The sequence below is a fragment of the Erinaceus europaeus genome, chromosome 3, assembly GCF_950295315.1.
Source record: "Erinaceus europaeus chromosome 3, mEriEur2.1, whole genome shotgun sequence".
NCBI classification, from domain to species: Eukaryota; Metazoa; Chordata; class Mammalia; order Eulipotyphla; family Erinaceidae; genus Erinaceus; species Erinaceus europaeus.
The window spans coordinates 4,501,088-4,527,211 of NC_080164.1; the positions used below are offsets into that span (position 1 = coordinate 4,501,088).

The 26,124-nt window shown below is 46.6% G+C and overlaps 1 protein-coding gene across 1 annotated transcript in view; it reads right to left on the bottom strand.

Annotated features, from left to right (window-relative positions):
- The window catches only part of NBAS (NBAS subunit of NRZ tethering complex), a 269,976-nt gene that overhangs the window by 122,709 nt on the left and 121,143 nt on the right, over positions 1 to 26,124 (bottom strand). The window contains exons 24-28 of the mRNA XM_060188412.1: positions 19,037 to 19,190; positions 13,440 to 13,625; positions 12,927 to 13,100; positions 8,194 to 8,327; positions 611 to 673 (exon numbers count right to left, since the gene is read on the bottom strand). Of these exons, the coding sequence (XP_060044395.1) occupies positions 611 to 673; positions 8,194 to 8,327; positions 12,927 to 13,100; positions 13,440 to 13,625; positions 19,037 to 19,190 (711 nt within the window). The remainder of the gene's footprint in view (positions 1 to 610; positions 674 to 8,193; positions 8,328 to 12,926; positions 13,101 to 13,439; positions 13,626 to 19,036; positions 19,191 to 26,124) is intronic.

Below are 26,124 nucleotides of genomic sequence, written 5' to 3' on the forward strand. Positions count from 1 at the left end.
TACTTCCCCAAGCAAAGCCTTCTGGAGTGGAAAGAAGCATTTCAAAGCATATAGATAGCAGAGAGTAGAATAAAGGTTACACAGGATAACCAGATTTGACAAAGACATAAATATATTATTTTTCAGCCAATAAAATACCCACAATAGGGAGTCGGGCGGTATCACTTAATAGGTTAAGTGCATGTGGCACAAAGCACAAGGACCGGAGTAAGGATCCTGGTTCGAGTCCCCTGGCACCCCACCTGCAGGGTGGAAGCTTCACGAGTGGCAAAGCAGGTCTGCAGGTGTCTCTCTGTCTCTCTCCTTCCCTATGTTCCCACTCCTCTCAACTTCTGGCTATCTCTACCCAATAAAATAGATAAAGATAAAAAAATGTTTAAACTTAAAAAAACTTTTTTAAAAAGAAAAGTCTACCGGTGATCAAAGGACACATTTTCACTATTCCACCATTTTACCAAAATAAGTTGTTCACTGTCAAGAAAATTCACTCTCAAGAGAGTCCAACAGACACAAGCTAAAGTGGAAAACAGCTGCCAGGGGTACTGAAGACGCCATTTCCACAACAGCTCTGTGCACCAGCACACACACCGTGAGTGAGCACTGTACTCACCTGAGAATTTGTTCCAGCTGGTCGACCTGGTCGTGAAGGGCTGTGGTGACCTCAGACTCATCACTAAAAGATGAAGGGAGAAAACTGAAATGCAATTTTAGTAGAAGCAGTTTACCTAAACTAGAAGCTTCGATTAACATAAAAAGGAAGTAAGAGTCCTGAATATTTACTGCTGAATAAATAACAGTGTTTCACCATATGGGGAAGATCTCCATCCTGTCTCTACCTCACTCAGCATCTTTCATAACTCAGAGAATAACATAACAATAACTAGAGCGTCAAACTGTCTTCTTTTTTAATGTTTTATTCAAGATTTTTTTAATTTATTTATTTAAATTGATAAAACAGAGGAGAATTGAGAGAGAAAGGGAGAGAGAGACAGAGAGACACCTGTAGACCTGCTTTACTACTTGCAAAGCTTTCCCCTGCAGGTGGGGACCGAGGACTTGAACCCGGGTCCTTGTGCGCTGTACCATGTGCGCTCGAGCAGGGGCGCCCCCACCCGGTGCCTAGAAGCTCAGTTCTTCCCATTACAGAGTCAGATATGCCAAAAAAAACTTGCACTTCAATTCTATTAACATGACACTTCATTTCAGTTCTGCTAAAGGCACAGAGAATTATAAGCCAACGGTAGCATTGTGGGGGCCAGCCAGTGGCGCACCTGGTTGAGTGCACAAGGACCCAGGTTCAAGCCCCTGGTCCCCACCAGCAGGGGGAAAGCTTCATAAGGTGTCTCTCTGTCTTTTCCTGCTCTAATCCCTTCCCCTAATTTCTCTCTGCCTTTATCCAAGAATAAATAAAAGATTAAAAAATATATATTTTTTAATTGTAGTGTTTTTTTAAAGACTGGTAAGAGTTCAGGAAGCATCATTTATTTCTGTTCTTTTAACCAATAAAACAGAATCGGACTTACAAGTGGTCTATTTCCTAGGCCTGTCTACACCACCTGTTCGCCCTGGTAAGGTTCCATGAGGAATCTATGTATTCAGAGGGCTTCCTCTTTCCACTTCTCCCTCTGTACCCACGTGAGTGTTAAGAAGCCCAAGGAGAAGAATGATCATGACAGACACAATCAGTAGCAAGCAGAGAAACAAACAAAAAAACCACCTGTGAAGAAGCAAGTGGCCAGGGAACTGGGAGAGCCGTGATCAAGAAAAATATCATCAGCTACGAGAACTGAAGCCACAGGGGTAGGCCTCGTGGGGCACCGCTGGCGTGGCTGTGGGCATATGGAGTCCAGGAACTGACGGAAGCAGCCCAACAAGAGGAAGGAGAGAGTGCCAGCAGGGCCGCCCCCCCCCCCCCCCCCCCCCCGGCTCCAGCCCAGCTCCTAACACACTGGAGGAAGCTTGGTTTGCTGTGTGCTTGTTTTGTTTTGCCTCTATCCTTCTTTTTATCTTTTTTTTTTTTTTAAAAAAAGACACTTAGGAGCAAGAAAGCCTTTACGGTGACAAAAAAGAATTACCCTGCATCAGGGAGTCGGGTGGTAGCACAGCGGGTTAAGTGCACGTGGCACAAAGGGCAACAAAGACCAGCTTAAGGATCCCGGTGCGAGCCCCCGGCTCCCCACCTGCAGGGGAGTCGCTTCCCAGGCGGTGAAGCAGGTCTGCAGGTGTCTGTCTTTCTCTCCCCCCTCTCTGTCTGTCTTCCCCTCCTCTCTCCATTTCTCTCTGTCCTATCCAATGATGACATCAGTAACAACAATCATAACTACAACAATACAACAAGGGCAACAAAAGGGAACAAATAAATTAAAAAAAAAAAAAGAAAAGAATTACCCTGAATCTATACTGACACTCCCAGGTGCTCTCAAACCACAAAGCCTGCTGAGTTTCAGTAAAATGTTGAGCTGGAGTCACATAAGCATGAAATAAAAATCGCTGTCTCAGTTGCATGCTGGGTTGTGTCAGATGGATGGAGTAAACAATTAACTGTATTTATATACTTTCTTCAGGTTTGGGAGCTCCTCTCTTCCCTGACCCAGCAATTACTCTTTGTGTACCTACATGTTAGCTGTCAGGCTCAGGAAAAAAATTACTTAAAAGCCAGAGGCCATACCTAAAATAGATTTTAGGCCATACCTAAAATAGGCCAGAACATACCTAAAATAGATTTTCTAGCTTCTTTTCAACTCAAGATCCCTAACCCCATCAGCTCTATTCCTACTTTCTGGTTCCTGATTATTAAACAATTTGTCCTGCTTTTTAGTCACCAAGTTGCAGAGGCTGACAAACCATGACACTATCCTGACTTCCCTGGGCAGACGACCTCACCCACGTGTCCTGTAACCTCCCCTCCCCAGAACCCTGCCCCACTAGGGACAGAGACAGGCTGGGGGTGTGGATCCACCTGCCAACACCCATGTCCAGTGGACAAGCAGTTACAGAAGCCAGACCTCCCACCTTCTGCTCCCCAAAAAGAGTTCAGGTCCATATTCCCAGAGGGGAGAAGTGTTAGGGAAAGATGACCAGAGGACTTTGAATTCCAACTCCATCAGGATCTGGAGAGAGAGGAGGGGAAAAGAGAGGACATGGGAAGTACAATCAGTGTAGGAGTGACTTAGAAAGGAAGAGCAGGCAGGACCACAGACAAAGTGGGCAAAGAGACAGACAGACAGACAGACAGACAGAGCAGTAACAGTTAACCCCTATCTGTGACTCTGTGAACCACTGCAGTTCCCAGTGGAGGGAATGGGGACACAGAACTCTGGTGGTGACAATGGTCTGGAATTAGATCCTTGCTGCCCCATAATTTTGTAAATCAATATTAAATCACTAATAAAAATAAAATTAAAAATAGCCTACCTTAAATACAAAACAAAAAGCCTCTTTGATTAGTTACCAGACCCATTTAGTCAATCGTGCGATTTGCTTATCTTTCTAAAACAAGTTTTACATTTGGACTGTAATGATAAATTTGGACATATGCCACATAAGTCCTTCAAAAGCTATGTCAGACCTAACCTTGACTGGTTACTCATTCGGGAACAACACTTTTTAAATTACCATTTCCAGGGCTGGGTGGTGGCGCACCTGGTTGAATGCACATGTTACAATGCACAGGGACCTAGGTTCGAGCCCCCACCTCCACCTGCAGGGGGAAAACTTTGCGAGCGGTGAAGCAGGGCTGCAGGTATCTCTTTGTCTCTTTATTTCTAGCTGTCTCTATCTAGGAAATAAATAAAGGTAGTAATAAAAAATTGATAAAATGAGTCACCATTTTCTAATAAGCACTAGCTATTCCTGACAAAGATGTAGTGTGCTTCCTATGTGGACCTGTGTAAACAGCTGGACACTTTCTGCCGGATGGAGTATGTTGCCCAGGTAAGAGGGCTGAAAATGCAATCAGATTAAATTAATGACTGCTCATGTCCTGTGCAAAAATATATAAACTTTACAATTCAACAGATAACAGCCATTTAAGGACTAAAAATATACTACTAATCACGGAGAGAATATTGACAAAATTACCATGGCAAACAAAGAGAACTACAGAAAACACATCAAAAGCTTAAGTTAATTTATAATTACAAAGCAATTTTAAAAATTCAAATGGTGGGATTTAATCATTAAGAAATGAATGGAAAACAGGAGAGTATAAAGCTGTGTTCTGCGTTTACAACAACAACAAAAAGCCGCAGTATCAGTAACTGTTGATCTTAACTCAGAACGGCTGTCAGATATACAGATACATTAGGGTTAGGGTTAGCACTCTCCGCAAATTCACCAACTCCGTAACTCTGAATCCACATCGAGACATTCTGCTAATGTCACCCTCGTTCTGCTGACCCCGGCCTATGTCTTCATGGCTGACAAGCAGAAGCTCCTTTGGTCTTATTGGAAAGCAAAGCCTGATACACTGGCTCTCTGATCGTACGCGTCAGCTGAAGTCTATGGTTCTGTCTAGGTGACTGACAGAGAGGTTCAAGTCTTCTACCCGGGGAATGCGAGGAGTTGCAAGCCGCCGCATGAACTCCCTGAACCAGGGCTTCAGGAGAGACCTCTGTACCTCTTGTGCCCCAGGGAAGGTACTCTGGCCACGGGGTGACGACCTCTGCTAGCCCATACCCGTTAGCAGCCTTGGGGCCTCATGATAAGCGGTGGCCCTCTCAGGCTCTGCTCCCAGAGGGACTTGCTCCACCCTCTGCTCTTCGCTGACTTGGGGAGTAGCTCACCATCTGGGGGGCGGCGGGCAAGGTGCTGGGTCCGCTCCACAACTTAGCTCTCCCCACACACACAGTCCCTGACCCTGGATCGCTAAGGTCAAAGGACTCAACCCTACCACGGTCTGCATGGGAATCCACGTAGCTTCCTCACTACAAAGCAAATTGCTAGCGGTTAGTAGGCGGAACCTGTAAAGGGACACAGGTGGAGGGCTCAAAATCAACAAAACACCGACATTTCTGTAGCATAATCTACATTACCCAAGATTACCCTCCTTCAAAACAGTCAACATTAAAACATGGCAGGCCACCCTACTGAATAAGTACAAACTTCCCGGACACACAACTCAAGGAAAAGACAGTAGCCATCTGTCGTAAGTTTCATCTCTTCTATTCAGTTAATCTATATGTATGCATCTCTCATATAAATTAATGATTAACAAGCAAGAGTCATGGATTAAAGAGATGCAAACAATAGAACATGAAAAATCATAGCTTTTTGACTCTCGATATCACCAAAGTTTGCATTTCTGTCAGAAGACAGATGGAAAAAAAAATAACAAGAATATTGTCCAAGTGGCAATAACTAAAAGTTTAAAAGAAAATATAATCATCACTAATTCTGTGCAAGAGTATTATCACAATCACAATCCTGAAAACAATGTTTTTGACCCCACTGGAAGAAATGACCAAAGGAGGTAAGGAGGAAGAGCAGACATCCATCAAGGAAATCAATAACCTCTCCAATCACAAAATCAATCAGTAGCAGCTCAGCGTGATACACTACAAGAGGCAGGCAAGATTACCAGCCGATCTATTTTCCTGATCTAATACACAGTAAATTTTGAGAATGATTAAATGACTGTTTAATTTACAGAGTGATTGAAAGACTATTGCCTGACTTCCCAAAAAAAAAAAAAAAAGAATATAAATTTGATGAACAACCAGTGAATCTGAAAGAAACATAAATTTTTATTCCAGCAACTTAAGATCAGCTAAAGTGATTTCTATTCGTTCAACAACGTAAAAAATAGAACTACCATATGTGACCTAGAAACTCCGTTTCTGGGTTTATATCTAAAGGAAATAAAAGTACCACGCCAATGAACCTGTGAACTAAAGAAGAGAAAAGTATGCAACACATCTGTAAGGCCGTGGGGGAACTTAGGCGAGAAATTACCGAGGACGGGAAGGAGGCCCAAAACGTTGGTGGCGGGAGCGGCGGGGAGCCACACCCTCACTGTCTCCTACTCTCCTGCAGCACTGTCAGATCACGTTAAAAAACTATATAAGGACAAGACGAAGAAAAGACCTGCCCCACCGAGTTCACCGGCGTAGTGCTCACACTAGGTGAGACAAGCAAACACTAGATGGTCACCACCAGGTTGTATATACAAGCAAACAGTACGCAGCCATAAAAAAATAAAAAAATTAAAATCCTGGGAAAAGGTTTTTAAAAAAAGAAGAAAAAGAAAAAGAAAAGCAAACCTGGGGCTGTAGAAACAGCTCAGAATTGCAGGAGGAGACGATGTTAAGTTACTGTGGCTGGGAATCATTGGCATCGCGTGAGTGTCAGGTGATCGCACGGTGTGCCTGAAACTTGCGCACTGTTTTATAGCAATTATCTCTCTATAAATATAGGTAAATAAATACATAACAGTATACACATTTGTTGGTATCTTCTAATTCTGCTTTTAAAAACCCCTTCTGTTTCATTTGGTTTAAATCCCCCCTGCTTAACACTGCCTTCTATTTACATAACCACTTCATTCTATTTACATAACCACTGTTAACAAGCACCACCCTCCCTCCAGGGCATTGGTTCAATCCCCACTGTTTCATGATATGTTTTTGCTCCACCCCCTCTCCTTGTCACACCCTGATCCTCTCCTTGTCACACTCTGATTGTCACCAGTCACTTTTCTCTCCACCCTCTCTATATCACATCCTGTTTCCACCCTACTTGGCAAGTATATATAAAGACAGCATTGTGAGTTTTACAGTACCTTTAGTTTAGCTTAGCTTGGTATAGATTGTGCTGCGTCCTGCATGAATAAAGAGATACTGCATACAACCCAGCCATGAGTCCCGGGTCGTCTGTTACCCACCCGTGAAGCCAGCCCGGCGAAAACGACATAGCCCGGCGAAAACAACACACATTCAAACACTAATATTTAAAATACTGCTATAACCAAGGACTAAGAACAAACAGTTCTTAGGAACAATACACTAGGGGAGTCAGGCGATAGCACAGTGGGTTAAGCACACGTGGTGCAAAGTGCAAGGACCTGAGTCAGAATCGGGGTTCAAGGCCCCGGCTCCCCACCTGTGGGGGGTGGGGATCACTTCACAGACAGTGAAGCAGGCCTGCAGGTGTCTCTCTTTCTCTGCCCCTCTCTGTCTTCCCCTCCTCTCTCCATTTCTCTGTCTTATCCAACAACAGCAATGAAAAAATAATAATAACAACAAGGGCAACAAAATGGTAAAAATAGCCTCCAGGAGCAGTGGATTCGTAGTGCTTGCACCCAGCCGCAGCAATAACCCTGGAGACAATAAATAAATGGATAAAATTCTTTTTTAAAAAGAAACAATACACTAATTAGAAGGGGCACATGCACCCCTATGATCACAGCTGCAGTGTTCACAACAGCCAAGAGGTGGAAGCAGCCAAGACGCCCATCATCAGATGACTGGCTAGAAAAGTTACAGGATATCTACTCTGTGAAATACTATGCTGCCATCAAAAAAGATGGTATTGTGTCCTTTGAGACAAAAATGGATGGAACTGGAGGTGGTGATGCTTAGCAAAGTAAGACAAGAGAAGAAAGACAATGACCAGCTGGTTTCACCTCTACGTGGAATCTTGAGATCTGACTCACATGAACTTGCCAAAAACAAAAACAAACAAACAAAAAAATCCAAACAAAACAGAAGCCAGCAAACTGTAAGTTTTACAAGAGCTCTGGTGGCGATCTCTAGGAGGTGAGGGGTGGGGACAGAGAACGTCGGTGGGGGCTGTGCTGTGGGACTATACCCTGTAATCTAACAATCTTGTAACAAACTATTAATATCACATGACTTTATCAAAAAAACAATATACCCAGCTAACAAGTATAAAAAAAAGCTTCCTTAAAAGCACAAAGTAAAGAAATGTCACTTTTGTCGTGGAGGGAATATCCACATTTTGGGTTTTCAGTAGGACATCTGTTCTTTAGGTCAACAAGACCATGGCGACATCCTGTATACACTGGTGTGGAAACGACAACAGCAGCAGAAGTGGAAGTAGAAAGTTTATAAATCGTCTCACCTTCTCCCTTACACTTTTTAATATTAAAAAAAAAAAAAAAAAATTAGTGAACTTTGAGGCAGCGGCCTGTGAGAGTGAGAAGACAAACAGCACAGTGGACAGCGTGGCACCCACCCAGAGCCCCTCTGGGGCAGACACTCCAGGATGTCGTAACACAGGGAGAGCTGGTCGCTCCGGTCGCAGCTGTAGACGCACTCCAGCGCCACCGTCATCAGCTGGTCCTGGTCAGGGATGAGCTTTTGCTGCAGCTGGAGAAAAGAGGAAGTCTGCTGTGAATGGGCTTGCGGTCAGATTCTGGAGGGAACGGTGAGGATACGGTTGAGCATGGTGTGGGACCCCCTATTGAAAAAGCGGGAGTCTGGATGGCACGGCCTTTCCTGTTAGTCTCTCTCTCTACTTAAGACTGAGCATGGAGGGAAAACGACCACCAGGAGATGTCTCCTCTGTGAGCCTCCCTGCTTCACAAAGGACCCTGCATGCAGCCTGTTTCCTTGTTCTCAAACCAGTCGGTTCATTTACTCAGAAGTTAGTAGAAGTCCATCTTCTCTGATCCTACATCATTCTAATCCTACATGATCTATCTCCTTCCTTTTTTTTTAGTAGTTTTTCTTTTTACTTTATTTCCTTTTGTTGCCCTGTTGTTTTATTGTTATTATTATTTTATTGTTATTGTTGTTGTTGTTGGATAGGACAGAGAGAAATGAAGAAAGGAAGGGAAGACAGAGAGGGAGAGGGGAAGACAGAGAGGGAGAGAGAAAGACAGACACCTGCAGACCTGTTTCACCACTTGTGAAGTGACTCCCCTGCAGGTGGGGAGCCAGGGGCTTGAACCGGAATCCTTACGCCAGTCCTTTGCTTAGCGCCACCTGCGCTTAACCAGCTGCACTACTGCCCGACTCCCAATCTATCTCCTTTCTTAAGGCTCCTCTCTGTCTGCTGGTTATCGATAACCCTACTCCCTTTGTTCCTTTGGTCAACTAAACCCCTTGTTCAACATTTACTAAGGATGCTCTGACCTTTTCCCAGTCCCCCGTTTCTTTGTCCTTCTTCTCCAAAACCATATATGGAACCCCTTATAAACCCTACTTTGCTGTTTAATAAACGGATTGTTCAAGAAACACTCCCCCGGTGATCTCTGGTAACGTCTCTTGCTACTTACACAGGGAAAGACCCGGTCGCTCACTCCTACTGCCCCAGAACATTCCATCTAGGCCCCCCCACATCTGGCGCACAACAGAGCAGGTAAGCCAGAGGTATGTGCCCAGGAAAGAGGCCCTCACCCAAAAGGTCCGACAAGATCCCCAGGTTCCAGGGATATTAACGACAGAATGTGAAACACTGAAATGAATCCGCTGCAGAAGCAAATTTTGATCTTCCTTTCCCTTATGGGCTTTGGGGCTCTTTAATAATTCTAAATGAAGCCACACTTTAATTACTGAATCAGTCAAGAGAGATAATTTGTCCCCATAAGCTATGCATCTGCTCAAAAAAAAAAAAAAAATTCTCCAATTTATGAACCATTCAAGACAAAGTAGATGGAAGTGGCCCAGTGAATTTCAAAGGTGATTCATTAAAAATGCCATGCAGAACCCTTAAGCTCAGTTTGTGTAAGTCAATTACAAAAATATTCATAGTGAATTCCTTGACATTCAAAGATTTTACAGCAAACACTATACAAGTCACTTAACTAAGTGGCACTGACATTCTGTCCAAGGAGTGTCACAATGTCAAATCACAGAACGTGGCCCTCCACAAAACAACTGCTTTGGGAAGCTTTTCTGTGCTGGGCCTACGATTTCCCACTGCAGACCACAGATGCCAGCCACAGAGCACTTCCTGGGATATAATAATAGAAGACTTGTGCCCAATTTTCTTATCTACAAAACTGGGGGGTTAAAAACACTTTTTCTAGTGGTCTGGGAGGTGGTGCAGTGGAAAGGGCATCAGACTCTTAAGCATGAGGTCCTGAGTTCAGTCCCCGGCAGCACACGCACCAGTGATGTCTGGTTCTTACTCTCTCCTCCTATCTTTCTCATTAACAAATAAGTAAAAAATCTTTAAAAAAAAAAAAAAATTTTCTAGGGGGCCGGGCAATAGCGCAGTGACTTAAACGCACGTGGCACGAAATGCAACGACCAGCTTAAGGATCCCGGTTTGAGCCCCATTTCCCCATCTGTAGGGGAGTCGCTTCACAGGTGGCGAAGTGGGTCTGCAGGTGTCTGTCTTTCTCTCCCCCTCTCTGTCCTGGCACTGCCTCCACCAGCACCACAGATCCACCATCAGATGTGTACTGCAGGATCCTACCCCCCAAGACTTTAGTCCCTTCATCAGGACTGTGCCTTAGAAATCAGCATTTCTTTAAAAGACACATGATTCTGATGCACTGATGCATCTCAAAAATGCAACCACGGAAGACAGAAAATACATTTCCAAGTCCTCCTTCAGCCGACTTGTCCAAGTTTCTTCAGACATACCCCATCCCCATGGGGACTGCAAGCAAAGAGAACTGGCTTAAAGTAAGAGTTTCTGGGTGCCGAGCAAGGGCACACTCAGGAGACCACACACCTCACCATGTCCAAGTACCTGGGTTCAAGCCCTGCCTCTGCTCCCCACCTGCAGGTTTGACGCTTCACAAGCAGTAAAGCAGGTCTAGAGCTGTTTCATTTTGTCTCTCCCTCTCCACCCCACCCTCAATTTCTCTCTGTCCTATCAGAGAAAAGGACCCACTGCACTGACAAAAGATAAAGGAAGTCGACTCAGTCAGAATGTCGGACTGAAAGAGGGTTTAATGACTTCTCCTCGAGTCCCAATTAGACGCTCTGAATCTCACTCCCTACTCAGTGCCTCAAATGATTCCACCTTCCGGCTAGAGTCCGCTCTGATGGAAAGGGAGCCGTTCTCTCTTGAGTGAACAGAACTGATCTGTGGCCAGGTCAACAGGTAATTGACTTTGCAAAACAATTTTGCACTTAAACTGTCATCACCAAGGAACTATCTGAACTATCTCGGAAACTATGAGGATAGCAGCTTGACCCAAATGCAAAACTTATTAAGATCTCCTTGTAAGGTCCTGAAGATATGTATACACAGATGAAGTATCTGGAGACAGAAGCCTCTCCTTCTGTTGATGGTGCGTAGAGCGATTAGGGACAGAGCCAGCAGACTGTGCATGCTGAGCACCCAGCCCCAAACTGCAGAGGGAAGTTCACACACAGAGACAAAGCACTGCTTCCGGTGTCTCTCTTTCCATTTCTTTTTTTTAAATTTTTTAATATTTAGTTATTTATTTTCCCTTTTGTTGCTCTTGTTTTATTGTTGTAGTTATTGTTGTTGTTGTTGATGTCATTGCTGTTAGGACAGAGAGAAACGGAGAGAGGAGGGGAAGACAGAGAGGGGGAGAGAAAGACAGACACCTGCAGACCTGCTTCACCGCCTGTGAAGTGACTCCCCTGCAGGTGGGGAGCCGGGGGCTCGAACCGGGATCCTTAAGCCGGGCCCTTGCCATTTGTGCCACGTGCGCTTAACCCGCTGCGCTACCGCCCAACTCCCCTCTCACTCCATTTCTATCCAAACAAAATAAAAGGGAAAGCAAGGGGTAGTGAAGGAGGAGAAATAATTGGTGGAATCACTGTGTGGGGACTAAGCCCTAGTGAGAACAGCAGTGGGGTGAAGAAAAGAAAGCAGGCATGAGGCCAGGATGCCAGGGTTGAACCCAGGCTCCAGGTCTGACCGTGCGACTCTGCCGCTGGCTGAAGGCCTAAGCAGTCTAAACCATAAGTTTCCTTAGTGCTGATATAATCAGGCCCCTGGCATCAGGAGCTAGCTAACCCAGTGGAGGGCACACTGGGCCACGCGGGAGGACCCGGACCCGGGCAGGCCTCTGATCACCGCGTGGGGCACCAGCAGAGGAAGCTTCGCTCGCAGGACGTGGTGACTGACGTGTGGCCTCCCCTCCCCTTCGCCCATCTCCCACCCAGACTGACAGAGATGCGGTCTCTGTATGACTCCATCACTAGTCCCTTTTTCTTTGTCTCTGATAGAAGGTGAGATCAAGAGAGAGGCAGAGGAGAGGAGAAGCAGGAGAGTAGAAACAGAGAAGAGAGACACCTGCAGCACTGCCGCGCTGTCCCTGAAGCTTCTCTGCTATCTGCGTGACTAGGGGCCTGAGCCTAGGTTCCAGCACGGGATAATGTATGGTGATGCCTGCGTGCATGTACTGGGCGTTCTAGCACCCGGCCCTCACCCACTATCGAGAGAGAGAGAGAGAGAGAGAGAGAGAGAGAGAGAGAAAGAGAGAAAGAAAGAAAGAAAGAAAGAAAGGGAAGAAAGAAGGAGAGGAAGGAAGAGAGAGAGAGAGAGAGAGAAAGGCAGGCAGGCAGGCAGGCAGTCACCAGGATCAGTGGAACCATGCAGGTACAGAACCAAGTAACAACCTGGGTTAGAAAAAATATATATATATTCATTGTTCATAAAAACTAAATGGGCTAGTCTTTCAAAGGTCTGCCTAGAGTAAAAGTCCGATACTTAGCAATGGTTAGTTATTCTGTATTACCAATCTCTAGTGCATAGTCAAGAAATACGAGTGAACCAACCAAAATATATGATTTTATGCACTTCAAAGTAAAATTTTAGCTGCAATGTTGGAAACATTTTTAAATCATAAAATACCAACCATTTTCATTTCTGTTTAAGGAAAGAGGGCAGGAAAGCGGGAGCAGGGGCTTTCCGGGCCTGGAACACATGACAGGCCTAGTTTGGGGGTGGGGTGTTTGCAGACACCAGTCTGGGTGCAGCGAAAATTTGTACCCATGAGAGAGAGAGAGAGAGAGAGAGATTGATCTACTCACATCTGGTTTGGAATGCTGGAATATCTTCAGTGGCAACTTCAAGTCCCCTTTAGCTAACGTTACCAAATATTCCTTGAGTAGCTGACTCGCCGCGCCAGGAGACTGCTTCTCGCAACGATGAAGAAAGGGAACCATCCACTGGTAGGCACTTGTCACATACTTGTCCTCAGGACACTAAAAAGATTAACCGGAACACACACACACACACACACACACACACACACACACACACACACAAATTAAATTACAGGCATAATTTTTCATCTCCTCATGACAGGTGTCTGCAAAACACTCTCACGTCCAACTTACTTGTTCCTCTGCCATCTCTCCGCCCTGCCCCTCCCCCGCCCTCCCCAGAGTCCTTAGGTCTGGGGTAGTGCTCCACACCCACACCCGGCCCATGTCGCACTCTGTGGCTTCCCAGTTTGCAAGGACATTTTCTCTTTGGCTCTGAGACACACATCCAAACACGCAGAGAGAATGCTAAGAGAGGAGACGGAAATGATACTTAACGCTATCCATCAGTAGTCGTAGCTTCTCTATGTCTTTCATCTGCTGGAGCTCTTTCAGGGTGAGGGTTAAATCACACCCGGCTTCGTAAACCAAAGCTTCCAGAGTAACCAAATCATCACACAGAACCAGCAAGCCGGGAATGTTTCTCTCCATGCCAAGACGGATAAGGGACAACGCACAGTCAACCTAAGAGAGAACAGTGATGGTGAGTCTCTGAGTGCTCTGTCTCTCACACCTGCTGGAGAAACGTAGTTTCTAATTCTTGTCCTCAGCCACATCACCAGTAACATGCATTCCTTTCTTAATTTTTTTATTATATTTATTTTTTATTAGGTGCAGATAGCCAGAAATCAAGAGGGAAGGGGGTGACGGGGAGAGAGACAGAGAGACACCTGCAACACTGCTTCACCATCTGCAAAGCTTCCCCTTTGCAGGCAGGGACCAGAGATTTGAACCAGGGTCCTTGTGCACTGTAATGTGTGCGCCTAACCAGATGTGCCAGCACCCAGCCCCACCTGCATTATTTATTACAAAAACATGGGTGTTCTTGGTCAAACATATCAGCACAAAATTCATTTCAAATAAACCAAAATTACCAGCAAGAAATGCAATTGCAGTAAATTTCTAAAGCATTCTAATTTATTTAGTTTGACAGTAGTCACAGGCAAGAAAAAAAAAACTTCTATTTAAAGAACCTCAAGGAACTATACAGGGTAAGAAGGGCTATTAAAAAAAAAAAAAGTTGCAAGAAAGATTATTAAAAAGCCTTCCAGAGAAAATGACATCATTTAAAGAAGCCTATACGCACATGAATCTGTTACCTATATAGTCTGTATGTGACACAGACAAATACATCATCATCATAAAAAAAAGTAAACATTAAGCCCCCAATAAAGAAATTTAAAAATAATAACAGAAAGCGGCCGTTGAGGACAGGGGAGTCATGCTGGCACAGTAACTGAGGGGGCAAGTGTACCCCGGGCAAGAGTGAGCCCCCACCACCACCCCAGCAAAGAAAGCTACCCAGGGCCCAGTCCTCTGCACCACAGGGGAGTGGGGGGGGTCTGTCTATTTTCTTTCTTCATTTTTTCTTTTAATTAATTTATTTATTTATTAGTGGATAGAGACAGAGAAAAACTGAGTGGGGAGAAAGAGAGAGGAGAGAGGGAGAGACCTCCAGACCTGCTTCACCACTCAGGAAGCTCCCCCCCACCCCCACCCCCCTGCTTCAGGTGGGGACCAGGGGCTGGAACACGGGTCCTCCGGCACTGTAGTGTGAGTGCATAACCAGGCGCGCTCCCGCCTGGCCTCTCTCTGTTTTCTTCATCTCCGTCTTTCTCTCTCTCTCTAGCTGAATTGCAAGTTTTTTCGAAAGGAAAAAGAGAATCTATGGAGACCAGTGAAATCACGCACGCGTGAAGCCTGGTGCACAAAGATATTAAACCAATTAATGAAATAAGTCTCTGTTTTGTTGAATTCTCGCCATGAGCTGTTGAAATCCAGGTAGCAACGAGTCTAGTGTTCAATTCTTTTTAAAAATTTTTTATTATATTTATTTATTTTCCCTTTTGTTGCCCTTGTTTTTTTTATTGTTGTTGTAGTTATTGTTGTTGATGTCATTGTTGTTGGATAGGACAGAGAGAAATGGAGAGAGGAGGGGAAGACAGAGAGGGGGAGAGAAAGACAGACACCTGCAGACCTGCTTCACCGCCTGTGAAGCGACTCCCCTGCAGGTGGGGAGCCGGGGGCTCGAACCAGGATGCTTATGCCGGTCCTTGCGCTTTGCGCCACCTGCGCTTAACCCGCTGCGCCACCGCCCGACTCCCCAGTGTTCAACTCTTATTCTGAGTAGCTCCTCCCTGACTTTATTTCCCAGTGTCCTCGGGACCTGTCACTTGCATATTTTCTATTTCAATATCCTGCATTGAATTTTTACTACAGCACCGGGGAAGTTTCAAAACTATGGCCCCTCTCTCTCTCTCTCTCTCTCTCTCTACCTCACTAAAACTTCAGCCTGGTGTGGTGACATCACATATGTATTGATATCGCAGACAGCAAAAATCAGCTAAGGGTATATATTCTAGGTCAGCGCCCCTAAGCCTGTTTCTGCAGAGTCTCCCATCAAGTCATTCCTCGCCAAGAAATGACCCCTGTGGGGGTGAGTCGAGGTCTCCCCTGCAGGGACACTGAATGACTGATCAAGGCTCTAAGACTGCAGCCTCATCTTTGGTTTCTTGACTTTTCACTAGTTTTTATCGAGATAAGTCAGGGGAATTTTAAGGTGTCTTCTATGGGCAGGAAGCACAGCAGTCTGATAAGGGGACAAGTGGAGCTAGGAACATCCACAGGCCAGCACCACTGACAGGGGAGGGGAAAGCCAGAAGCCTCCTCCAGCTAACATTCAAGGTCTCTCCTCAGGAGCGCTCTGAAAGGGGGGGTCTCGGCAGCGTGGCGGTTGCAATGGCACACACGTACGAGCATCCTCGTTCCCATCAGGTGTCAAACAGGCTGTGGCCTGGCTTTGCGGCGTCCACAGCTTTGGCTCCGTGGACTCCTCCTCTCCCTCGGTGTTTGAGGGTTACGCAGAAAAATTAGACAGGCCTGCGCCCGGCCCAAAGCTGGCTTGCTGGGCTATCGATTCTGGCTGTTCCTTCACAAACTCCTCTTTCATCCGATGAATAAGAAACATCAGGACGACAGTGGCAGGAACTCCAGAAGGCCATCAAGTGGAAAGGCAGGGCTGGGCCGGATACACCAAGCACAGATTAACCCATGTCCTTCATAAAAGGGGGAAAAGGGCCTCTCACTGCCAGAGCTCATTTAATTTTCCAGATACAGGCTGAAGCAAATCTGAATGAGTCTTGGAGTTATTTGTATGCATTTATTTGTTAATTAGTTTGTTTATTTTACCGCAGCCCTGCTCCGCTCTGGGGGATGGAAGGGGGGGTTGAACCTGGGACTTGAGGGCCTCAGGCATGAGCGTCTCCTTGTATTATACCACTATGCTATCCCCCTCACCTTCTTGGATTTATTTGTAAAGAGCACTGATCTCTAATCCTAATGTCACAGAAACATGTCTAGGATCAGTATTCATTATGTTTTGGACACGAAACCAATAATCAGAGTGAGGTATCTCACAGGAGATTCTCGAGGAAAGTTGACCACTATGGCCCCAGAGTGATCTCAGGGTCAGCAGTAAGCAGGGCCCACGGGAGAGCGGTCTGCAGGCCAAGAGGAAGTGGGGGGACCTGGGCGCACAGGGACTGCCAAGTGCTGCTGACCTCTAGACCCCGGCACCCCCTTCCTGCCAAGTAGAAAGACGGCGGCAAGGTCAGTGGCCCCCAGTCAAAGATGAAAGTGGGCAGAGGGGGAGTCGGGTGGTGGCGCAGCGGGTTAAGCGCAGGTGGCACAAAGAGCAAGGACCGGCGTTGAGGATCCCGGTTTGTGCCCCGGGCGCCCCACATGCAGGGGAGTCGCTTCACAGGCGGTGAAGCAGGTCTGCAGGTGTCTGTCTTTCTCTCCCCCTCTCTGTCTTCCCCTCCTCTCTCCATTTCTCTCTGTCCTATCCAACAACATAGACATCAAAATCAACAACAATAATAACTACAACAATAAAAAAAAAAAAAAAAAAAGGGCAACAAAAGGGAATAAATATTTTTTAAAAAACTTTAAAAAGAAAGTGGGCAGAGTCGCCTCTGGGCGGCGCTGCAGAGACAGCAGGGTGCCGTCTGCAGGCTCCACTGGGAACCTCCTGTCCCCTGGGTGACTGCGACTGTTTCTGCGTCTGTGGGGCCCTCGCTCGGCCCAGGGTCAGTGTTCCCTCCGGCCACTGTTCTTTGTGGGTCAGGTACTACCTAGCCACAGGAGGAAAACAAAGTGCTGGCTAAGTACCTACAAAACGGAGACCCCAACTCTTCATAAGAACCTTTCCAGCCTTTGGGTTCATGATTTAGTCAATAATTTGCTCTGCTTTCTGTCTTTACTCTTTTTCAGCCACCAAGTTCCAGGTGCTACTGTGATGCCAACCGGACTTCCCTGGACAGACAACCCCACCAATGTGTCCTGGAGCCCCGCTTCCCCAGAGCCCTGCCCCACTAGGGAAAGAGAGAGACAGGCTGGGAGTATGGATCCTCCTTCTAACACTCATGTTCAGCGGGGAAGCAATTACAGAAGCCAGACCTTCCACCTTCTGCACCCACAATGACCCTGGGTCCGTGCTCCCAGAGGGATAGAGAATGGGAAAGCTATCAGGGAGGGGGTGGGATACGGAGTTCTGGTGGTGGGAACTGTGTGGAGTTGTGCTCCTCTTATCCTATAATTTTTGTCAGTGTTTCCTTTTTATAAAATAAAATTAAAAAGAAAGAAAGAAAGAAAGAAAGAAAGAAAGAAAGAAAGAAAGAAAGAAAACCAAAGTGCAGGAAAGGCAGACAGCAGACTCAGAGGCCTGTTTAGGGGAGAGCTGAGATTGGGATTCTGATACCTAGGTTTTGAAAGGTAACTTTGTTTGTTATAATGTCCTATTTATTTTCATTATTTTGTACAGAGGCAGAGAAATCAAGAGAGAAGTAGAAGATAGAGGAGAGAGATGGAAAAAGGCAGACAGACTGAGAGGAAGAGAGAGCGAGGGGAGAGACGGAGAGGGGCCAGGTGGTGGCGTAACCTGGTTAAGCACACATACTACACTGTGCAAGGACCCAGGTTCAAGCCTCTAGTCCCTACCTGCAGGGGAAGAGCTACATGAGCGGTAAAGCAGAGCTGCAAGTGGCTCTCTGTCTCTTTCCTTCTACTTCCCACTCCCCTCTCAATTTCTGTCTCTATCTAATAATAAACAAAATAAAAAGATTTTGAAAATAATTTTAAAAAGGGAGGGCGTGCACTGGGGTAAGCGCAGGTGGCACAAGGATCCCAGTTGGAGCCCCCGGCTCCCCACCTGCAGGGGGGTCGCTTCACAAGCGGTGAAGCAGGTCTGCAGGAGTCTATCTGTCTCTCCTCGTCTCTATCTTCCCCCTCCTCGCTCAATTTCTCTGGCCACAGGAGCAGTGGATTCATAGTGCAGGCACCAAGCCCTCAAGATAACACTGGAGGGGAGGGGGGGGACCGAGCCTGGGGCCTCTGGAGCCTGAGACGCTCTGACACGGAGGCCCTCATTTTCAGCGCTATTCTACTCTTGGCAGACACCTCTCTCAGAAGCAGCCACTATGCACATCAGCACAGGGACCATGGAACTGAGGGAAGTAGGAGAGCAGACTTACAGAGAGCAGTAAAAGCAGCTTTTGACAGGACACGTGAAAGGCAAAGTAATTACTGCAGTAAGCAAGGCTCATTTCTAGGTCGGCATCTGTAAAGGGGGCAGTGTTGATCTTACTAGTCTTTGTAGCAATCTAGGTTGTACACACCACACTTTGCAGCTTCAGCTTCATGTTTTAAAGAACCATTCTTCTTGTCTACTTGCATTTCTATAAGAATGAAGGCTAAATGAACAGAAGCGGTAAGAAACTGTCACTTCCTGCCCTTCAAACTCAGCCCAGGGTCCCTGGCACGGCTGTCTCTCAGCACCCGGAGGCAGCGGCCGCAGAGCCCGGCCATCAGACCCTCACCTGCCGCGCCCACTGCTCAATCTCCTCGGCCCTGGTCCGGTACCAGCCCATCACCATCTCCACTGTGAGCTGCGTGGTCCGGAACCTCAGCAGCTCTGGCTGAGCGGCGTACAGGAACTCACTGTCATCTGGGAGACTGGGCTCCACCACCGCTCTGCAAGGCACAAAAGAAGCAGTTCACAGCTGGGTGTGATGCTGGGAACAAAAACAGCAAAGTCTGTGTGCACGGCTGAGACAGAAATACAGCGCGGTCAATAAACAGAGGCAAAGAGAGTCGGATCAGGGCCCAGGGGTATGAATATCAGGCCGTGCATGTGCGTGCGAGTGGGTGTGCGTGTGAGCGCCACGTGTGTACATGTTAACTTATAGGTCGGTACAGACAGCCACGATAAATAGGCCACTTCCTGGATCTTAGCTTATTTTTCTATCGGTTTTCCTAGCTTATTAAAGTATCAGTATAAACAATAAACCAGAACGACACAGAAAGTGATCGAGTGAGCAGCAGCAATAAAATCAAAAGCACCATGGGAAACATTCTGAAGTACATGTCTGGGGGACTACCACACGCCAGTTAGACCAGAATTACCTCGGGGACACTCAGGCCCACTGAGGGGGAAACAGAGAGAGAGAGAGAGAAAGAGAGAGACAGAGAGAGAGGGAGAGGAAGAAGGGGGGGAGAGAGAGAGAGAGAGAGGGAGAGGAAGGGGGGGAGAGAGGAGAGAGAAGGAGAGGGAGAGGGAGAGGGAGAGGGAGAGGGAGAGGGAGAGAGATCTCACTCCCAGGGGACTGTCATTAAAATGCCAATTGAGAAGTCTTGTTCTCTCTGTCCAGCAACATAAGATGAGCAAAGCTGGGGGTCGGGTGGTAGCGCAGCTGGCGCAAAGCGCAGCAAGGACAGGCATAAGGATCCCGGTTCAAGCCCCCAGCTCCCCACCTGCAGGGGAGTCGCTTCATAGGCGGTGAAGCACGTCTGCAGGTGTCTGTCTTTCTCTCCCCCTGTCTTCCCCGCCTCTATTTATCTCTGTCCTTTCCAACAACGAATGACATCAACAACAATAATATAACCATAACGAGGCTACAACAACAAGGGTAACAAAAGGGGGAAAAATGGCCTCCAAGAGCAGTGGATTCATGGTGTAGACACTGAGCCCCAGCAATAACCCTGGAGGCAAAATGAAAAAGAAAAAGGTGAACAAAGCCAGCACCTCTCCGCCAGGCGTCCGCCACAGAGGCCCAGGCTGCCATCTGTGACACGCAGCCCCTCTTCACCGCTCACTGCTGGATGAGGAAAAGAGCCCACACCTCGGGGTCTCCGCTGGGGGGACACCACAGGACGGCAGATCTGGGGAGGTCCTATCAGGCTGCCGCTGGCCAGCTGCCTTCAGTGGTCACGGAGGATACCAGGGGGAAAACAAGTAAGGTAAACGCTCGGTTGAGCACACACATCCCCGTGCACAAGGACCCAGGTTCAAGCCCCCGCTCTCCACCTGCAGGAGGGAAGCTCCAGGAGTGGTGAGGCAGGGTTGCGGGGAGGTCTCTCTGTCTCTCTGCCTCTCTCCCTCTCCGTCTCCCCTCCCCTCTTAATTTCTCACTGTCCTATCAGATAAAAATTGAAAGAAAACAAAAGTAAGTTAAACTAAGATACTTCAGATAAACATATTGGGAGAAACCATGTTCACTTGCAGCAAAGGGCCGTGCCATGCTTGCTGCTGTGAGCCCAGCACTGCTAAGGGACGGTTCTGCTGCACAAAACTAGACGAAGTTCTAGCCACACTGAAATGGAAACCAGACCACAAGGACATCCTGCAGGATGCAGATACATCAACAGAAAACCCTGTCTGGAATACAGCGGGTGCTTAATTTTATTTATGGTTCTTCTTTCTCCATTTTCAGCAGAGGCAATAGATATGAGCAGACACAGAGCCCGGAAACGTCTGAGCACGGATCCCACGTTCATAGCTGCATCATCCACCATAAGCAAAATCTGGAAGTAGCCCAAATGTCCTCTGTCAGAAGGACTGGTCACATACGTTAGGAACGTCGTCATGAGCTGTGGGTGGGCCCTCCCAGGACCCTGTCCTCACCATAAGCAGCAGAGACAGCAGGGGTCGCCCCGCTCTCTGAAGGGACGCTGGGTGTCCTGCCCTGCCACTTGAGGAAGACCAGTCCTGAAATGAGTGCAGCCTGCAGTGTTCCCAGCTGTGACCATGAGCTGCCAGCTCAGAACAGCAGAAACTCTAAGGTTACATAGGCTCTGACGCTAGACATGAATATATATATATCATATATGTTATATATAACATATATATAACATGTTATATATATTATATATATGAATACAAATATATCACATATATGCTAAATATATATATTATATATATAATATAAATATATCACATATAAATATAAGTATATCAAATATAAATATATCACATATATGCTAAATATAAGTATATTATATATCACATATATGCTAAATACGAATATATTATATAGTACATACATGCTAAATACAAATATATAGTACATATATGCTAAATATACATATTATATATTAAATATAAATATATTACATATATGCTAAATATATATTGATATTTGCTAAATATATATTATATATGTTAAATATAAATATATTACATATATACTAAATATAAATATATATTGATATATGCTAGACATATATATTAAATATAAATATATTACATATATGCTAAATATAAATATATTATATATTACATATATGCTAAATATATATTATATATGTCAAATATAAATATATCACATATACGCTAAATATATTACATATGTGCTAAATATAAATATATCACATCTATGCTAAATATAAATATATTACATATATGCTAAATATATTATATATGTGCTAAATATAAATGTATTATATATGTGCTAAATATAAATATATTATATATGTGCTAAACATAAATATATCATATATGCTAAATATAAATATATCACATATATGCTAAATATATATATTATATATTAAAGATAAATATATTACATATATGCTAAATATAAATGTATTATATATTACATATATGCTTAATATATTATATATGTTAAATATAAATATATTTTATATTAGATATATGCTAAATACAAACATCTTATATATTACATATATGCTAAATATAAACATCTTATATATTTACATATATGCTAAATATAAATATATAGGCCCTGGGTCAGGAGAGTGGAGGTAAAGAGTTAATTCTATCCACAGAATTTTTTCCAAGAATGGGAGCTACTCCCTGCCCTAACCCAACTTTCTAGCCCTTTGCTCGACTCTGACACCATTCTCTCAGACAATATTCTTATCCCACTTCAGGCTAGCTGCCAAACTCAAGCAAAACTATTGTTAACTGTGTGCCCCCAGGAGCATGCCCAAGCTGGACTTCCCCGCTTTCTTCCACTCCAAGATCCCTACTCTCATCTGCTCTGTTCCGACTTTTTGCCTCCTGTTTATTTTGTCTCACTTTATGTGCTGCCACCTTCCAGACACCAAGTTGCAGACACTATCATGATTCCATCCTGACCTCTCTGGGCAGACGACCTCACCAGTGTGTCCTGGAACCTCCTCTCCCCAGAGCCCTGTCCCACAGGGAAAGAGAGAGACAGGCTGGGGGTGTGGATCCACCTGGCAACGCCCATGTGCAGCGGAGAAGCAGTTAGAGAACCAGACCTCCCACCTTCTGCTCCCCAAAAACAACCTTGATCCCTACTCCCAGTGGGGGAGAAGTGACAGGAGGAAGCGAAGGGGCATTGAACTCCAGCTCCATCAGCACCCAGAGAGAGAGAGAAGGGAAAGGAGAGGGGCATGTGGAGGGAGTTACGCTGTCATGACTGGCTGGGAGGGGAAGAGAGGCTTGGGTCAGAAAGAGCAGCGGGGCAGCTATGTGCAATGTAAACAGACAGCTGTAGAGATGATGGCTGGCCCGTGTGGTGGCTTGCAGTGGAGCGACTGGAGATCCAGACCCTGGAGGTGCGAGTGGAGTGTGTTTATACCCCTGTTGACATGTAATTTTGTAAATCAATGTTGAATCACTAATAAAACCTTTAAAAGGGGGAAAATATATTTGAGCGCAGTATCCACACACCTTAGAGAACCTACTGTATTTGTCAGAATGAGTCAACTGCAAACACAATTAGGATCACAAATGCCATCAGCTCCCCCCCGCCCTTGGCGCCTGCCCTCTCTCTCTCTCTCTCCCCCCCCCCCCGGGTGGTGAGGTATTGGGGACAGCCATTTTCGGCTGACTCCACGTGGCCTGAGCCACCCCCTCCTGATCCAATAATAAAGATTTGTGTACCCCCAAAAGACAAACAAACAAAAAACAAATGCCATCAGCACTCTGATCAAGGATGACCCAGTGACTGACACACACACACACACACACACACACACACACACACACACACACATACACACACACACACACATCACATCGCCTGCAAGCGTCCCTTCAAAGCTGCCTAATTCCGGCAGCAAACCAGAGAAGCAGCTCTGAACTCCCTGGTAACTGCTCCCAGTCTGCCTGGCCTTCCCCTTGGTGTCATCTGCTACAGTGAACTCTCCTGCCATCCAGAAACCTTCCTGCCTCCACTGCACAATGCCGTCCTGTCACGGCCCTCAGATCCTGCCTGCTCTGCTCAGCCACTTTCTAGAACAGCCTCTGCAGCCAAGCATGCTGAGCTCTCTCAATCCGATTTTTTAAATAAACACTTTATTTATTTGAGACAGAAATTTAGAACAAAGGGGGTAGACAAAAAGGGACAGATAGAAAGATAGACACCTGTAGCCCTGCTTCACCATTTGTGACGCTTAACCCCCTGTAGATGGGGACCGGGGGCTTGAACCCAGGTCCTTGTGCACTGTTATGTGCGCGCTTAACTAGGTATGCTACCACCTGGCCCCAAGAACAAATCCTGTTTTTTGCCTCCAGGGTACTGCTGAGGCTCGGTGCCTGCACTATGGATCCGCTGCTCCTGGAGGCCACTTTTTCCCATTTTGCTGCTCTTGTTGTTATTGTCACTGTTGCCATGGCTGCTGCTATTGCTGGATAGGACAGAGAGAAATGGAAAGAGGAGGGGAAGACAGAGAAGGGGAGAGAAAGACACCTGCAGCCCTGTTTCACCGCCTGTGAAGCGACCTTTCCCCTGCAGGTGGGGAGCCGAGGGCAGGAATAGGACCCTTATGCCGGTCGGTGCGCTTAGCACCACGTGCACTGTGCTACCGCCTGGCCCCCAAACAAATCATTTTTAAGAGAAATAGCAGAACATTCCGTTACGCCACAGGCCCACTGCACTAGACTCCACTGGGCTGACAAGAGGAACTGCAGTCCTCTGCTCCTTCAAGGCAGCGAGCAGATCCCCAGGTAGCAAGTGACGGGAACCCGCTGAGTTCACCCATGACCTCAACTTTCTTCGCAAGGACGCATGACTCGTGAGGACATTTATCCACCACTTAAATATCACCATTACTCATCATTTACCATGTACCAATACAAGCACAGTTTGTAAAAGTCAAAAAGCATGAAAATGCACCAAATAAGAGCCACTGGTCCAGTGGTCGGGCAGTGCACACCGGTTAAGGGGGCATAGTAACTAGCCGGGCAGTGCACACTGGTTAAGGGGGCATAGTAACTAGCCGGGCAGTGCACACTGGTTAAGGGGGCATAGTAACTAGCCGGGCAGGACACACTGGTTAAGGGGGCATAGTAACTAGCCGGGCAGTGCACACTGGTTAAGGGGGCATAGTAACTAGCCGGGCAGTGCACACTGGTTAAGGGGGCATAGTAACTAGCCGGGCAGTGCACACTGGCTAAGGGGGCATAGTAACTAGCCGGGCAGTGCACACTGGCTAAGGGGGCATAGTAACTAGCCGGGCAGTGCACACTGGTTAAGGGGGCATAGTAACTAGCCGGGCAGTGCACACTGGTTAAGGGGGCATAGTAACTAGCCAGGCAGTGCACACTGGTTAAGGGGGCATAGTAACTAGCCGGGCAGTGCACACTGGTTAAGGGGGCATAGTAACTAGCCGGGCAGTGCACACTGGTTAAGGGGGTATAGTAACTAGCCGGGCAGTGCACACTTGGTTAAGGGGGCATAGTAACTAGCCGGGCAGTGCACACTGGTTAAGGGGGCATAGTAACTAGCCAGGCAGTACACACTGGTTAAGGGGCATAGTAACTAGCCGGGCAGTGCACACTGGTTAAGGGGGCATAGTAACTAGCCGGGAAGTGCACACTTGGTTAAGGGGGTATAGTAACTAGCCGGGCAGTGCACACTGGTTAAGGGGGTATAGTAACTAGCCGGGCAGTGCACACTGGTTAAGGGGGCATAGTAACTAGCCGGGCAGTACACACTGGTTAAGGGGGCATAGTAACTAGCCGGGCAGTGCACACTGGTTAAGGGGGCATAGTAACTAGCCGGGCAGTGCACACTGGTTAAGGGGGCATAGTAACTAGCCGGGCAGTGCACACTGGTTAAGGGGCATAGTAACTAGCCGGGCAGTGCACACTGGTTAAGGGGGCATAGTAACTAGCCGGGAAGTGCACACTTGGTTAAGGGGGTATAGTAACTAGCCGGGCAGTGCACACTGGTTAAGGGGGTATAGTAACTAGCCGGGCAGTGCACACTGGTTAAGGGGGCATAGTAACTAGCCGGGCAGTACACACTGGTTAAGGGGGCATAGTAACTAGCCGGGCAGTGCACACTGGTTAAGGGGGCATAGTAACTAGCCGGGCAGTGCACACTGGTTAAGGGGGCATAGTAACTAGCCGGGCAGTGCACACTGGTTAAGGGACATAGTAAGTAGCCGGGCAGTGCACACTGGTTAAGGGGGCATAGTAACAAGCACAAGGACACAGGTTCAAGGCCCCGCTCCCCACCTGAAAGGGGGTCTGCTTCATAGGCCCTGAAGCAGGTCTGTAAGGATCTCTCTTTCTCTCCCTCTCTCTCTCTGTGTCCTCTCTCAATATCTCTCTCTCCTATCTAATAAAAATTAGAAATAAAAAAAGGACAAATGGTTACTGGGAGCCCTGGATTAGCAGTGCTGGTATCAA